The sequence below is a fragment of the Balaenoptera acutorostrata genome, chromosome 3, assembly GCF_949987535.1.
Source record: "Balaenoptera acutorostrata chromosome 3, mBalAcu1.1, whole genome shotgun sequence".
Classification (NCBI taxonomy): Eukaryota; Metazoa; Chordata; class Mammalia; order Artiodactyla; family Balaenopteridae; genus Balaenoptera; species Balaenoptera acutorostrata.
Genome location: NC_080066.1, coordinates 183,173,292 through 183,188,109, shown reverse-complemented (window position 1 = coordinate 183,188,109; position 14,818 = coordinate 183,173,292). Strand labels below are relative to the sequence as shown.

The following is a 14,818-nucleotide window of genomic DNA, read 5'->3' as shown; positions in this document are numbered from 1 at the left end:
TCCCCGCGCCCCCGCGCACTCCGCGTGTCCCCCGGCGCCCTCCAGTCCCATGCCGGCCCCGGGTCCTCCGCACCGACTCCTAGACCACCGGACCCCCGCGCCTCTCGTGTCCCCCGGAGACTTGCCCACCCTGCGAACTCTCTTTGTCCCCCCACCGTCTCCTTGTACCCTCCCCCCGCGCCGACTCCCTTGGCGGATCGCCCGGGTGGGGCGTGAAGCAGGAGGACCAGGGTCGCGGGTGGCACAGACCCATCAGCCCCCCCCAAGGAGTTCCTCCCTGCGGGCGCACTGGGGCTCCACACAGGCTCAGTGTGCAGATTGGTCCTCCATAAATCCCCTCTGGAGTGTCCTCTTTCTGCCTGAGCCTCCTTATTATCCAGCAATGCCCTTTCTGCGGTTTTTACACATGACAATGGAGAACAAATGTCTGGGGGCAGGGGTGGCTCCTGGCCATGGGGCTCACAGTGAACTTGGGGATCCAGGCAAGTAGGAGGCAATGACCAGAGCTACCCATTGGGCCCATGGGGCAGGGAAGGTCAGAAAAGGCCCTAGAAAAGAACAACTAGTTTTTGGGGCCCAAGGAGGGGTCCCCTCCCCCCATCCTTTTGGCGGTGGTTCTGATCAGTCACCAGATCCTGCTGCTGAGATTTAGGAAAAGCTTTTCTGGCATCTCTTCTGTTTCTTTGTAGCCAGAGTATTCACAGTTGCTTTTCTCTCTAGTTGCTGTCTGTGTCTCGCTGTCTACTGAAAGAAGCCCAGCCCAAGCAAACGGACTTTCTTCCCTCACCCTTGGGGTTTACCATCCAGCGCCCCGTTAGCTCTTTCTCCTGCAGAGGACCCCATGCTGGCTCCCTCCTTTGTAAGAGCTCAGCCTCCAGCTCTGACTCCCTATCTGCAGCTGCAAACAGCCGTGGCTGCTTAAAGCCAGGGTGGCATTTTGGAGAGAACAAGAGAATCTGTGTTTCCCACATGTTCCTGCGCCTTTGGGGTGGTACAGCTGAAAGCCACGCGGGGCTGTCTGTCCTCGGCCAGCTGACTGGGTATTGTCTTACATCGCCGCTCCTGCCATGCAGAGTGCCTGTGGGTCTCATACCTCTGAGATGGGGGGAGGGAGATGTCCGGAGAACGGGCACCAGCCCCCTGTGAGTACAGGGGCCCAGTGACCTCGGCGTTTGGCGTGCTGCAGTGCCGGACGGAGAGAGGTGCGGTGGCGTCAGATGAATGGGCCACCTGACACTTTGTGTCTGTGTGTGCTGGGATCTCACCCAGGAGAGGAGTATACCTGGGGGTCAAGTGAGGAGATGTGGGGTGACTAAGCCGTACACAAGGGGGCTTGACACCAGCTGCCTGTACCGTGGAGCTGTGCCCCTCCTTGGTACCAGGGACCACTGTGAACCCTTCATGGACTGGACAGCCCTGTTCCATCCCCAATTCACAGATGAGGAAACTGAGGCACCCAAGGGTATGCAGCCCCTAAGGGGAGGGGCCCGGGTGTGGGCTCACGAAGTCTGGTCCAGAGCTGTCACGATAAGCACGACAGTGGAAATGCTTAAATCTTTCTGCAAGGCAGGGAGGCAGAGACTGGAAACAGGCTGTGTGCTCTGTACCTGTGACTCTGTTTTTATTTGTTCCTTTTTTAAGGTAGGACCATGTGGACACCACAATGTTAGTGGTGCTGAGATGGAGTGGACAGGTATCACTTTGTGATCAGTCACCTTTTTGGCCAGAACCTCTTCCATGCATTGCCACCCTCTGTGTTTGAAAATGACTCTGCACTGTGTGTCCCAGGATGAGTGCCCTGAAAGCTGGGAGGATGCCCCTCCAAATGGTACAGGGTGACACATACTCCCCCCCGAACCCGCAAATGTTTGGAGGACATCTGTTCTTTCTGATGGCTGTTTCTTTAGAACAGGAACTTGGTTAAAGAGGACCCTCTCTGGACAACTGGTGTGGCACGGTTGGGGATGAAGCTGGAGGAGAGGGTTTGTCTGGAGCACTGAGGTCCCTGGAGGGCACCCTGAAATCCTTTGCTGAGGACCTGATAGTGCGCCACCTGCCTGCCAAGTTTTTCAAACGCATTAAGGCCTCGGCTTTCCAAACGGGGCGGTAGAACTGCCGCTGTGTTGAAGCCCCCCGACTCCCAGAAGACGGGACGAGGTGGAGGCTGGCGGCTCCTTCCCTGCGATCCCACCCACCGTCGCTGGGGGGCCCTGAGCCTTCAATTCCGGGCTCTCGCTTTTCTAGTGGGGCGCTCTGGACCTCCGGCTCTTTGGAAACTCATTCGTCTGTTCAGCCCGAGTTAAATCCCCCCAGGCGTGGGAGGCGATGCAGCACCACGCAGGGCGGCCCCTGACGGCAAGAAGCTCCCCTCCGGGCGCGGACACCGCGGGGCTCCCTCCGGCAGGAGCCTCGGTGCGCGTCTTCCCGCGCCTGGAGCGCAGCGGGCTGGGGCGCGCCAAGTCGGGGGAGGCTGGTGTGCTCCTCCGCCCTGTGGCCTTGGGAGCGGCTCCAGCCGGTCAGGTGAGTGGCCAAGGCCTCCTGCAGGACGCAGACACCCGTTCAGCTGGGTGGTTCCAGCCTGCTCCAGCCGCAGCTCGGCGGCATCTTCTCTTGCTAGGGCGGTGCTGGGGGAGAGGCGCAGGCGCGGAGCGAGACTCTGGCCGGCCCACGCTCCTGGCAGAAACCCCTGGATGTGACCTATGTCCCATCCACTCCTGGGGGTGGAAGCTGTGGTGTGGCTGAGGCACCATCACTGAAGTAGGGATGGGAACTCTTCACAGGAGCACCAGCAGATGACAAGCAGTGGCCCGGGAGGCAGTCCTCTTACAGGGGAAGAACAGCTGTGACCTCCCGGGGCAGGGCAGGTGTGCTGGGAATGCTGTGAGCGGAAGTCTGTGTCTGAGATGCTCCGGGAAGCTGCAACAGGATTGCGGGCATCTGGCACCAGAGCCGCAGGGGTGGGTGGGCTCAGCTTGAGGGCGGCATCAACGCTCCTTCTGTTGATACTCAACATAGGGTTAGAGATTCAGACACTTAGGATGCCTGCCTGTCTTATTCACCTGTCCACCCCGGCTGAGCTTCGTAAGCCAGGATGGCATCCAGCATCTGTCTCCCTGGGATGCCCTCTAAGTGGCTGGCATGGAGCAGGTGCCCCACTGATCCCTACCGTTGACTGACTGCGAAAGAAGCTGGAAATTCCATCGGGAGCTGCCCAGTGAAAACGTCCCAGGTGACCCTTACAGAGCTGAGTGGAAAGGTTCAGACATTTGTTCATTTCATGAATGATAATCAGGCTAGTGTCCAACCCTAGGAACACAGGAAAGAAAAAGCAGAACCTGGTTCTCACCCCCGTGGAGCGTACATTCTCCCGGGGAGAGGATATGAACAGGTCAACCAACACACAAAAACATTGTACTTTCCAATAACGGGTGTTGGGACTGAGAGAGCGTGGGCAGGGAGGTGACGTGGGGCTGAGGACGGAAGGACAGTGAGGTGCCAGTTGCGGGGAGGGCAGTGCCGGCCTGGGAGCTCCCTAGAATGCTGTCTGCTGGGCTCGGGCTCCGGAGGGCTGGAGTGTCCCCGAGAGTTTAGGGCGGGCCTGCCCTCAGCCGGCTGAGTGTTACTGAACAACAGAGAACAGAGGCTGAGGACCACGGGCAAAGGCACAGCGGGCTGTTTACAGAGGGGCCAACGGCACGTCCTCCAGTGCGCTGGGGGCACAGAACAGAGTACGGGGAAAGGAACCACACGCCAACCACCTGGAGAGGTCTGCACGGGGGCCCATCTCGGCAGCCTTTTTCTATGCATACCCATACTTTTTTTAAAAATCTGGGTGGAAGTACAAATACTGTATTTTTTTTTCACCTAACAGCACACTATGAGCATTTTGCTGTATCCTTAAATGTTTTTCTGGAGTGTGGTCTTCAACGGCCTTTTGGTATTCTGTGATGTGGATATGGTACAATCTGTTTACCCAGATGTCCATTTGCGGGCATTTAGACCAACATCATATACGTGGTAAAGCGTTAGTGGCATCCCATTAAAATGGTCAGTTAGTCCTTAAGACGTTAGTAAGGGCTAATGTTTTAGTGGGAGGAAGGAAGAGGTTACACTGTCATTAGGAATAGAATTTGGTTATATCCTGAGAAAATGCAAGAGAAGAACCTGGAAGAGTGCTGTAACTAAGCAGAAGTAAGACTGTTACAGGTTGTAAGATACAAAGGGACGGTCCACCCCTGAAACAGCAAACAATAAAACAAAATACCTCTCGTGGCAGAGAGAGCTAGTTGGCCCCAACATCTGTTCTCTCTCTTCCAGAGGGACGGAGCTCTTGATGTGGGGCTGGACACAGGAGGAGAGATCCCCTTTTCCAGCTTTGGGAGTGTACAGCTGGGTTGTAAAGGAACATTTGCCTGTGCGGACAGCGATGCCGTGTGAGGAGTCTTCCCTGCGAGGGGACTCATCAAGTGCTCCGCACAAGCGGACGGGCCCCAAATGGTCAGTGCAGGGGGCTCGTAGGTAATTTTGTGTTGACCCGATGGCCACAGGTGCCCAGATTAAGCACTGTTTCTGGGTGTGTGTGAGGGTGTTACTGGATGAGGTCAGCACTTGGACAGGTGGACCAGTAACACAGGTGACCCTCCCCAGTGCAGGTGACCCCCCAGTACAGGTGGGCCTCATCCATCCGCTGAGGGTCTGAATAGAACAGAAGGTGGAGGAAGGAGGGATTTGCCCTTTTGCACCTGCCTCACCATCGAGCTGGTCCCGTCTCATCTCCTGTCCTCAGATGGGAGTGATGCCATCGGCTCCCCAGGTTCTCAGGCCCTCGGACTTGGGATGAATCACACCACCTGCTCCCTGGGTCCCCAGCCTGCGGACGGAAGCTCGTGGGACTCCTCAGCCTCCGTGACCGCGTGAGCCGACTCCTCATAATAAAGCTCCCTGTCGGGGTATGTCCTATTCGTCTGTGTCCCTGGAGAACCCTTAGTACTACAAGGAGCTTGAAAAACTACTGCTAACGTTCAACTGGAAGAATAAACAAGTGGTCGCACCCGTGAGATGGGGTGACTGCGGTACCCCGTCTTCTCACTTGCGAGACGGGGTGACTATAGTGCCCACACTGCCTTGTCGTGGGGTCAGCCACAGGGGTGGGAGCTGCTGCCCGGAAGGCCCCGGAGAAATGGGCAGTGTTGTGATCGTCACTGCTACCAGGCTTCGGAGGAGGAAGGGGAGGTGTCCTAACCAACTGTCTCACGAGATGACAGGGACCGAAGCCATGCCTGCCACTGCAAGAATCCAGGAGGTGATCAGTAGCACAAAACAGGTAAGAGGAAGGCTCTTCTCAAGGCTGCTTGCCAGAAAATCAGGTGTGAGCCTCCCTCGTGCAAAACACCTACGCGAAACCCAGGTGGACGACACAGTTAAGCGTCAAATACGGCAAAGCCACCTCTGGACTTGAGGGGACTTTCTGAGCACAGAACCACTCTAGGAAGTCACTGGCTGATAGCTGGTGGTGTCTGGGTACCTGGAGATGCCCACTGTCTCCGAAGCCAAAAATCCACCGTCAGCAAAGTTAAAAGGGAGAAGGGGGCTTCCCTGGTGGCGCAGTGGTTGAGAATCTGCCTGCCAATGCAGGGAACAGCACGGGTTCGAGCCCTGGTCTGGGAAGATCCCACATGCCACGGAGCGACTAGGCCCGTGAGCCACAATTACTGAGCCTGCGCGTCTGGAGTCTGTGCTCCGCAACAAGAGAGGCCGTGATAGTGAGAGGCCCGCGCACCGCGATGAAGAGTGGCCCCCGCTTGCCACAACTAGAGAAAGCCCTCGCACAGAAACGAAGACCCAACACAGCCATAAATTAATTAATTAATTAATTTTTTTTAAAAAAAGGGAGAAGGATGTCTGGAATGTATGTCGTAGGCCAAGGGTGGTAACCTGGTTACCTAATGACCACCTACAAATGGATAGGAGCAATGCAGACAGGGAAAGGGCATTCCAGAAGACCGGTAGACGGAGGTGGGTTGGCCGGCAGTCATGGAATCGAATTCCCACGTACAGAGACACCCGTTTTGCCCTGAGAGTTTGAGGATCTAACACTGGGATCCCTGCGTTGGCGCTGGCAGGGAACGGGTGCCGGTGCACCGGAGGGGCTGAATCAGGCCCCCTCTGGGGGAACCAGAGGAGGAGGGGTCAGGAGCACAGGACCCCGCAGGTGGCACTTCCCTGCAGCCACACTGCAGGAGGTTCCTGAGGTCACCTCTGACCTGTGGGAGCCGCGTAGGCCCGGGGCCGGGCCAGCGGGGCTTCTCAGAGTGAAGCCTGGAATCAAGTCCAGGGTCGCAGAGCCGGGGGAGGTCAGGCCGGCCACCGCACAGCCACCCCTTGGAGCATACAGCTGTGCGCAATGGTAAGTTAGGACATGCCTAAAAATACGATCCTTTCTGGTTACAAAATGTGTGTGTAAATGCATGTACATGTAAAATATATATTTACATGTAAGTGATTATACGTGTAAAAGACCTATTTTCAAAGTACAAGGAAAATACGGAAGGTTAAAAATGAATCCAAAGTGTTAAGAAATTATCTCTTTGGCAGGAATTCAGTTGATCGAACTTTTCTTTTTGTTCCTCTTTATCTCATATTTTCCCTATGATGAATATGTATTAATTGTACCACAAAAATAAAGGAAAAGAATAGCAGCTTCTGTGGTCAAATGGCACGGGCGGCCTGTGGAACATAAAGGTGCCAGTAAAATGGGTGATTGTGCAGCTTTAACAGCATGGAGAAAGCCCACCGCACATGACTGTGTGAGAAAATCAGGGCGTGTAGTTGAACAGACAGCACACCTGGGGTCAGGATAACGCGGAGGAGCCCTCCTGCCTCTTACTGGGGGTTGTTCTGGGCCCTGAGTGTAAGGGGCACCTTTGTAGTTACATTTTAATACTTTTCTGTGTTCCCCACAATGGAAATTGTGTCACAATAAGTCAGTACAAGAGTTAAATGTTGGAAAAGAAAACAGCAAGGCCTTAATACAGAAATCAACAGAGGACATTCCCGGATAATTCACAAAAGGTGGAACACCATGGTGGCAGCGCCCGTGAATCGATGTCTGACCTCAGTGCTGTTCAGATTAACACAGGAATGATTTCTGGCTTTCCTTAGAATTTTCTTTGTTTTTCTAATGTTTTACAATTAGCAAACATGTTTTTGATACTTGAAAGCAACATTATTTCTCAAGCAGAAGAAATAAAGTCCGGCCAGTGGAGGGTGGGCCCCGAATGCCGGGCTTTGTGCAGTTTTAAGCAAAAAGAGACCTGAGTGACACAGCATTTTTCAAATATTGGTGTTGGTCACGTGGCACACGGGACAGGGACATCTGGGGCACCAGGGGTGCACTGCCACTGCCGGGGGTGGGCCTAGCTGGCTGCTGAGAGCCACGGGTAGGTGGGCCTGGGAACGACCTGGTGACCACTTGGGTTTGGGGCAGAGGGGAAGAGAGGAGTAAAAACCAGCTCAGGCTTGGAAACTGACAGTCTCCCAGGAGAATGAGCAAAATTCCTGAGGGGGAGATGCAGTACAGAAAGCAAAACAAACACACAAAGAGAAAACGGGAGAGTGTCTGGGATGCGGAATGGTCGGGTGGGGAGCCTGGCCCTGTGTTGTGCGCTGCAAAGGGACACTGAATCACACAGACACAGCACACCGCCCAGGACACTTAAGGCACTGCGAACTAGTGAGAGTCCCCTGACAGGTCTGTCAAGGGGTAACTTTAGCTGGGACGGGGAGGAATTCACTGGAGGCACAGAGAGTGGCGCACGCACCCCAAGGGCCACCTGCATGACGTGGAGGGCGGGCGTGAGCTTTGCGTGGCCGAGCCAGCCCAGAGGAGAGCGGGGGCAGGGTGGTCCTCGTCCAAGGAGGAAAACTTACCCATCCAGCAAATAGCTAGTAGGCCTCTTCCCCTTTGGGGAAGATTATGTGTTTGTACATAATATTAAATTTTGCAGTAGGCTGGGGGTTTGCAAAAACAGGTTCAGCTAAAAAAAAAAAAAAATCCAGCTATTCTACTAACATTGCATGCCGATTTCTCTCATCCAGTATGACCCTGGCGCCGGGGCTGTGTCACCGCTGTGCTGTCCCCTCCCCAGGCCCTTTCCTTCTTGGGACATGTATTGGAGTCATGGGGGTCAGCCAGGGCTTGGAGACGTGAGGACATCCAGGGGACCCTGGGCTTTGACCTTGGGGTACACTCCCCAAGGAGGCCTGGTGCGGCATTCCTCTCTCAGATCCTCTGGACCCGGAGTGTGCACCTGATGGGGGCCCTCAGTGTGGCCCCGGGAACAGTCAGGGGAGGCGACACCGTGGCCGTAGGCGGCCTCAGAGCCGGAGAGTGTAGCACCCACGGCGTCCTTAGATTCTTCGTTTGTGCCAAGTCCAAGCCTTATTAACTTGGTCTTGACGACTGTCTTGCACTGGTGCGGATGGGGTGATTCCAGGCTTGCTAAACTGTACGCTGCTGGCCGTCGCTCTCCCTGGCCCATCTCGGCACGTCCCCAGGTGAAGGTCCTCCCGACCATCGAGGAGGCACCTTCTCTGAGCAGGTGGAACCAGGAGAGGCTCCGTCCCCAAAAGGCGGCAGCCTCAGCCACGCTCCTCCTCCCGGCGATGCTGTCTCTGAGGACATTCCAGATGTCTGGCGTTCAGGAGCGGTCCGGCGGCCGCAGAACTCAGGCGTGGCAGGAGCTGTAGAAAGGGGTCAGGCCCCCGTCACCCCGTCCACGGGAGGAACCAGAGAGATGCAGGCGGGGCAGGTGGCCCGCTACACCAGGGACCCTTCCTGCCCCTGGTGGAGGTGGGAGCCTGTGACCCACTGTGCGTCGGCCCAGGAGGTGGGACACGAGGGCGCCGGCCCATGGCTTCTGTGGCGGAAGATGGACTGCCCCCCCCCCCCCGCCCAGTGGCACATGATGAGGGTGGGCGGAACAGACAGAGACAGGGGTCTGCGATCGTCACTGCTGTCTGTAGCACATACGCCATTTCCCCTGCTGTGCTCCCACGGCCCCCGCCAATGCTAGGATGGAGATGCCATCACCTCTGCTACGCAGACGAGGAGATAGAAGCTTGGAGACCTCGCCCACGGCCACTGAGCTGCTGATTTTCAGGTGAGGTGATGGAAGCTTGCGTGCCCAGCCCGGTCCTCTCACCTGCGCTGACTGCCACACGTGGGGAAGTGTTGTAAATGTGTTACTGACCAGGGTTATTGTCCTCCTTAATCAACAGAAACTGATCAGAGGCCAGACAAGAAATTCATGCGAGGCTTTACTGGGGCCCCTGCTGCAGCCAGGGGGGGGAAGCGAGAAGTATCAGGCTCCCTTGCTTGCTCCCCGAGGTAAGGCGAGCTGGTTCCTTATAAGGGGTAAGGATAGGGGCGTGTCCAGGGGTCAGGCTGGAGGGGTGGCTGAGGTAGTTTGCCTACCCTTAGGCGGCGCTGTGTGCAGCGGGCATGCGCAGTCCCCTGCTTTTGCTCTGGGCTCTTCAGAAGCATCAGCTGGGCTTTTTGGTCTTTTTGTATCTTGTTGTCCATAATTTGCCCCAGCTGTTTGCAGGCACGCATTTATTTTCAGTCCCTTATAGTTTCTTTGTACTTTGTTGCTGGAGGAGAGGTGTGTCCAGGTGCAAGCCCTGCAGCAAAGGGTCCCAGGTCCCAGCCTGTCTCAAATGTACCTGAGATTTGTTTTAATCAGGTGTGGTAAGGTGACAGACACAGAGACAACTGCCTTTGAAAGAAGGTGCCCGAAAAGCAGGAAGACAGAGAACCCTACAAAGCCTGGAGTAAAGCTTGGAATCCTATCAGCGCCTGATTGCATCAAGGTATGGGTCGCCCCCACCTGTGTTACTGACAGAAGGAAAATAAATTCTCTCTGAATAACAAAAACATCTCCCGAGCCTCACAGTTTTTCTTTACAGTGATCATCATTTATTCGAAAATTACCAGGTGTGCCAGGAAACGATTTCACATAAGCCAAGAAAAATGATAGACATAAATCCATAGGTCACCAATATTGGAATGATTAGAATGAACCTTACAATGTGATTAATATGTTCAAGAAAATAAATTTTAAAAAATGGAGAACTTCATCAGAGAATTGAAATCTAAAGAAAAATAATCATGAAAATTCTAGAACTGAAATATGAAATAGCTGAAATGAACAACAGAATAGATGGTTTCAAAAGCAGATTACACACAGCAGAAAAGAGGATTAGTGAAATGGAAATTACGTAAGTAGAAAATACCCAGATGGAAACAAGGAGGGGAAAAAACAAGTAAAATATACAGTATAGTACGAGGAACGTGAGCAATGGAATAGATGCTTTTAAAAGCAGATTACACAGAGCAGAAGAGAGGATTAGTGAAATGGAAATTACGTAAGTAGAAAATACCCAGATGGAAACAAGAAGGAAAAAAAAAATGTGTACAAATACAGAGGCATATAGGACATAGCAAAAATCTAACATGGGTGTAATTGGAATCCTAGAAAGAGATTTAAAAATTTTTAAAGCATCCAGGAAAAAAATTGTAGCTTAGCTTCAAAGTGCAACAAAACAGATAAAAAAACAGACTTTTTCGACAGAAATGACGCAAAGAAGACCATGGAATGAGCCTTGAAATTACTGAAGGGAAAGGACTGACAGCTTCCAATTCTATCTTGGTTGCCCGCAGTGTGGCCACTCCCGCGGGGCCCTGTCCCCGCTCCAGCCGCCCAGCTGCTCCCACCTGCGCCCCACCACCGAGGGCAGCGGCCAGGCTGCAGGGTCCCTCGTGTGCTCTACACTCATCAAGCCCCCCACACCCTCTCATACCCCCACCTTGGGCGTCCACACCGAGGATTCCTGCAGCTGGGCAGGCCCCCAGCCAGGGCGAGGGGCGGGCTCCCTCCTCCAGGCGCCCCCATCTCTCCTCACAAGACCCCGGGGTCGACCCCCACTCCTCTCCCCGAGGGATGGGGAGGAGAAAAGCCACCTGCCCTCAGGACTCCCTGCAAGGAAGGCAGGTGTCTCTCCAGCCCCCGCCCCCCAGGCCTGCAGCCTGCACCCGGGCCTCGGCCTCGGGAGGGAGGTGCCCTCCAGCCTGGCGCTCCAGGTGGGGCCTGGGAGCCCACTGCTCTGACTCGGGGGCCCAGCTGGCTGGGGAGCCCCACCCCACGCCCGGGCAGCCTCTCCTCCTTCCCTCTGTCGGGTGACAGGTGCGGGAGGGAGACAGCCGTCCAGCGTCCTCCGCATCTGCTCGTCCGGGGCTGGCCTGGCTCTCTGTTCTGGACACTTCCCTCCTCTGTGTGGGTCGTGAGGCACTCTCGGGGCCCCCGGACCCCGGGTCTCTCCCGCGCCGGCTGCAGTGGGGTCCCCGTGCCGGTCCCCCTCCCTCGGAAGCCTGCAGGGGTCTGGGCGCCCAGGGTGGCGCTGGACGTCTGGTGCCCCGTGCGCGTGTCAGGTCGGGTCAGGGGGGCGGCCGGCGGCACTTTTAAATATGTTGTGAGTCCTCCCCCCTCGGGTGTGGGCCGGACGCCCAGGTGGAGCTGTTGCAGCGACGGCACTGGCAGGTCAGTCATCCAAGCCTCGCAGCTTCTGTCCTGAGGGTCCCGGCCCCCCTGTGAGGACGCTGTGGGGGCCGCCGGGCGAGGCGCTCAGGCCCCACCAGGAGCCATGTGGGGGAGTTTGGAAGCAGAGCCCCTGGTTCCGGCCAAGTCTTCAGAGGACGCGGCCCTGGCCGACACTTTGACCGTGGCCTCGGGAGACCCCGGGCCAGGACTGTCCCGCGAAGCCTCTCCCAGACCCCTGACCCACAGAAACTGTGAGATGATAAAGGTTTGTCATTTTAAGCTGCTAACTTTTGTGGTTATTTGTTAGGCAGCAATTGATAATTAGCATACAAAAAGTTGGCCAAAATGTGGAACAGTATTGAACTATGAGACAGTAATTTCATGGGACAATTTTGGGGATCAATTTGCCCATGTATAGTGTGTTGAGTGTAGGAATACTCTGCGCTCCAGGGATGCCCCTTGGGTCTTCCTTGGGGAACATCCATGTGTGCATGGGGGCACGAAGACAAGGGTCATCACTGCAGCAACCTCTGTTTCCTCAGCATGAGACCGGTGACCAAAATTCTGCTCTGTCCTTCCAACAGAAGACTATGTTGTCCTGACCATACGTGCACTGTCTTCTAGCTTAACCGGCTCGACTGCCCACGCCCTGCGGTGAGGGCGGCCACCTGCAGGGGGAGGCGATGATGAGCCACACAGCGAGGGGGCTCAGAGGCCAGGCACCCCCCGTCATGACAGAGACCCACTGCAGATTTACGATACCCTCTTGTATCTCATTCCAGGAGTCTTGCAGTTGTTTCTACATTCAGCATTTAATGCCATTTGGGATTTATTTTTAGAACAGGGTGAAGTTGGGGCTCAATTTACCCTTTTCCTCCTCTAAACGGAAACCCCAACCCCACTGAAAAGTCTGTGTTGTCCACAATGATTGAGCCCCCTAAATTTCCGTGTATAGTTGGGTTTGTTTCTGGACTCCTGGTTTTATTCCACTTGTCCATTTGTCCCTGTACAAATACCACGTGACTTAATGGATGTAATTTGATATAATATTTTGATATACAGAAGGGCAATTTTCCTCTTCTTTTAGAATTTTCTTTTTTTTTTTATAAATTTATTTATTTATTTTTGGCTGCGTTGGGTCTTCATTGCTGCGCGTGGGCTTCCTCTAGTTTTGGCGAGCGGGGGCTACTCTTCGTTGTGGTGCATGGGTTTCTCATTGCAGTGGCTTCTCTTGTTGCGGAGCACAGGCTCTAGGCGCGCAGGCTTCAGTAGTTGTGGCACATGGGCTCAGTAGTTGTGGCTCGCGGGTTCTAGAGCGCAGACCCGGTAGTTGTGGCTCACGGACTTAGTTGCTCCGCGGCATGTGTGATCTTCCCGGACCAGGGCTCGAACCCGTGTTCCCTGCATTGGCAGGCGGATTCTTAACCACTGCGCCACCAGGGAAGTCCTTTTCAGAATTTTCTTGACTGTTCTTGTGCAGTATCTCTTCCAGATGACTTTAGGGTCAGCTTATCAAGTTACTTGAAAATCCTGTTGACATTTTGGTGGGGATTAAATCGACTTTACAAACTGACTCGTGAAGACTTTAAGTATTTACAACATTGCTTTCAAATGGGAATAAGGCATTTTCTGATTCAGTTAGAGCTCCTGTCAGTTCTACAGTCAAGGTTTAAGAGTTTTTAAAAATCGTGGTCTTGGGAGTTCCCTGTTGGCCTAGCGGTTAGGATTCCCGACTTTCACTGCTGCGACCCGGTTTCAGTCCCTGTGACTGAGATCCCGCAAGCCGCGCGGCCAAAAAGAAAAAAAAAAAGTGATCTTGCACATTTCTTTTCAGGCTCATTCCCGGGGACCGCATGGGTGTTTCCGCGACTGTGAATGGCATCTGAAGATAACTGAGGGCGCGGGTGAGAGGGACACAGAAGCGTGATGACACCGGTAACCACAGGTGGCACAAGTGACTGTCAGGGGGTGGGGAGACACGGGGGGGGCCACACAACAGGGAGCGGGGTTGCATGGGGGCGTAGGGCCGCGGAGCCTGCCCCCAAGCCCGGAGGGAGGAGCGGGCAGGCCCGGGCGGCCCCGGGCGGTCCCGGGCGAGGGTTTCCACCCTCAACCTGAGCCAATCCGTCGCTGAGCTCTGCGTCTCAGACCCCGCCTGAGGCCCCGCCCACAACAAGGTACGCCCACAGCCCCTGGTCCCGCCCATAAGGCCCCCAGGTTCCGCCCACCATTCCCCTGCTCTCGCTCCTCAGGCCCCGCCCACAAGCCACGGTCCCGCCCGTCTGGCCCCGCCCCCGCAGGCCGCTCAGCTCTTCCTCCTGGTGCTGGCGCGCTGCCGTTGCGGCCTGTAGGTCCCAAATTCCGAGGCCTGGTGGCTGCGTCCCGGCCCGGAGGTCGCGGGTTCGAGTAGTCGCGTCTTCGCCGTGGCCCCGGAGCCCGTGCTCGTTCCGCGGGGCGCGACCGTGGCGGGCAGCGCCGTCCCGGCTCACGCGGCGAATCTGCCGCTGCGAATCGGCGGGTTCAGCGGCGGCGGCCTCGCGAGAGTCTGGGCGGCGCGGACGCGGCTGCGGACGGGCCCGGCGGACGCGCGGGCCGGCGGGCTGACTGGGACCGGGGCCGGCGGGCGGGGGCTCGGCCCGGAGCCGCCGGCATGACTGGCCGCGTGTGCCGCGGCTGCGGCGGCACCGACATCGAGCTGGACGCGGCGCGCGGCGACGCCGTGTGCACAGGCTGCGGCTCGGTGCTCGAGGACAACATCATCGTGTCCGAGGTGCAGTTCGTGGAGAACAGCGGCGGAGGCTCGTCGGCCGTGGGCCAGTTCGTGTCGCTGGACGGTGGGTCCCGGCGGGGCTGGCGGGGCGGGGGACCGGGTGGCCCGTGGCCTCCGTGCGTGTGCGGTTCTGGCTTTAGTAACGGAACTTACCGGAACAGGGGACAGGATGCGGCCTGGGGTCGGGGTCGTGGCCCATCCCCCTCAGTCAGCGCAGTCCCTTCGCTCCTTGGGGGGACAGTTGTTTGAATCTGGGGGTCGGGGACGTCAGCGCGTCCCCCCTCTCAGTCATCATAGTCGATTCAGCTCCTTTCGGGTTGCAGTTGTATGAATTTAAACTCATTTGGTTTCGAGTAACACCACAGCGAGGATAGAGTTCCACAGCCCCACGCCTCCCCGCAGCGGCAGCTGCCCTCCGTCCCTGCAGTCTTGTTTTTCAGGAATGCCGCGT

At 56.1% G+C, this 14,818-nt stretch overlaps 1 protein-coding gene across 6 annotated transcripts in view; it reads left to right on the top strand.

The window, feature by feature from the left end:
• Nucleotides 1-13,890: 13,890 nt before the first annotated feature.
• The window catches only part of BRF1 (BRF1 RNA polymerase III transcription initiation factor subunit), an 83,564-nt gene continuing 82,636 nt past the window's right edge, over nucleotides 13,891-14,818 (top strand). For 2 of the 6 annotated variants that reach the window (XM_057544639.1, XM_057544642.1), the window contains exon 1: nucleotides 13,891-14,431. In XM_057544639.1, the coding sequence (XP_057400622.1) occupies nucleotides 14,248-14,431 (184 nt within the window). In that variant the 5' untranslated portion in view covers nucleotides 13,891-14,247. The remainder of the gene's footprint in view (nucleotides 14,432-14,818) is intronic. The other 4 variants (XM_057544643.1, XM_057544641.1, XM_057544638.1 and 1 more) reach the window with 3 other exon arrangements.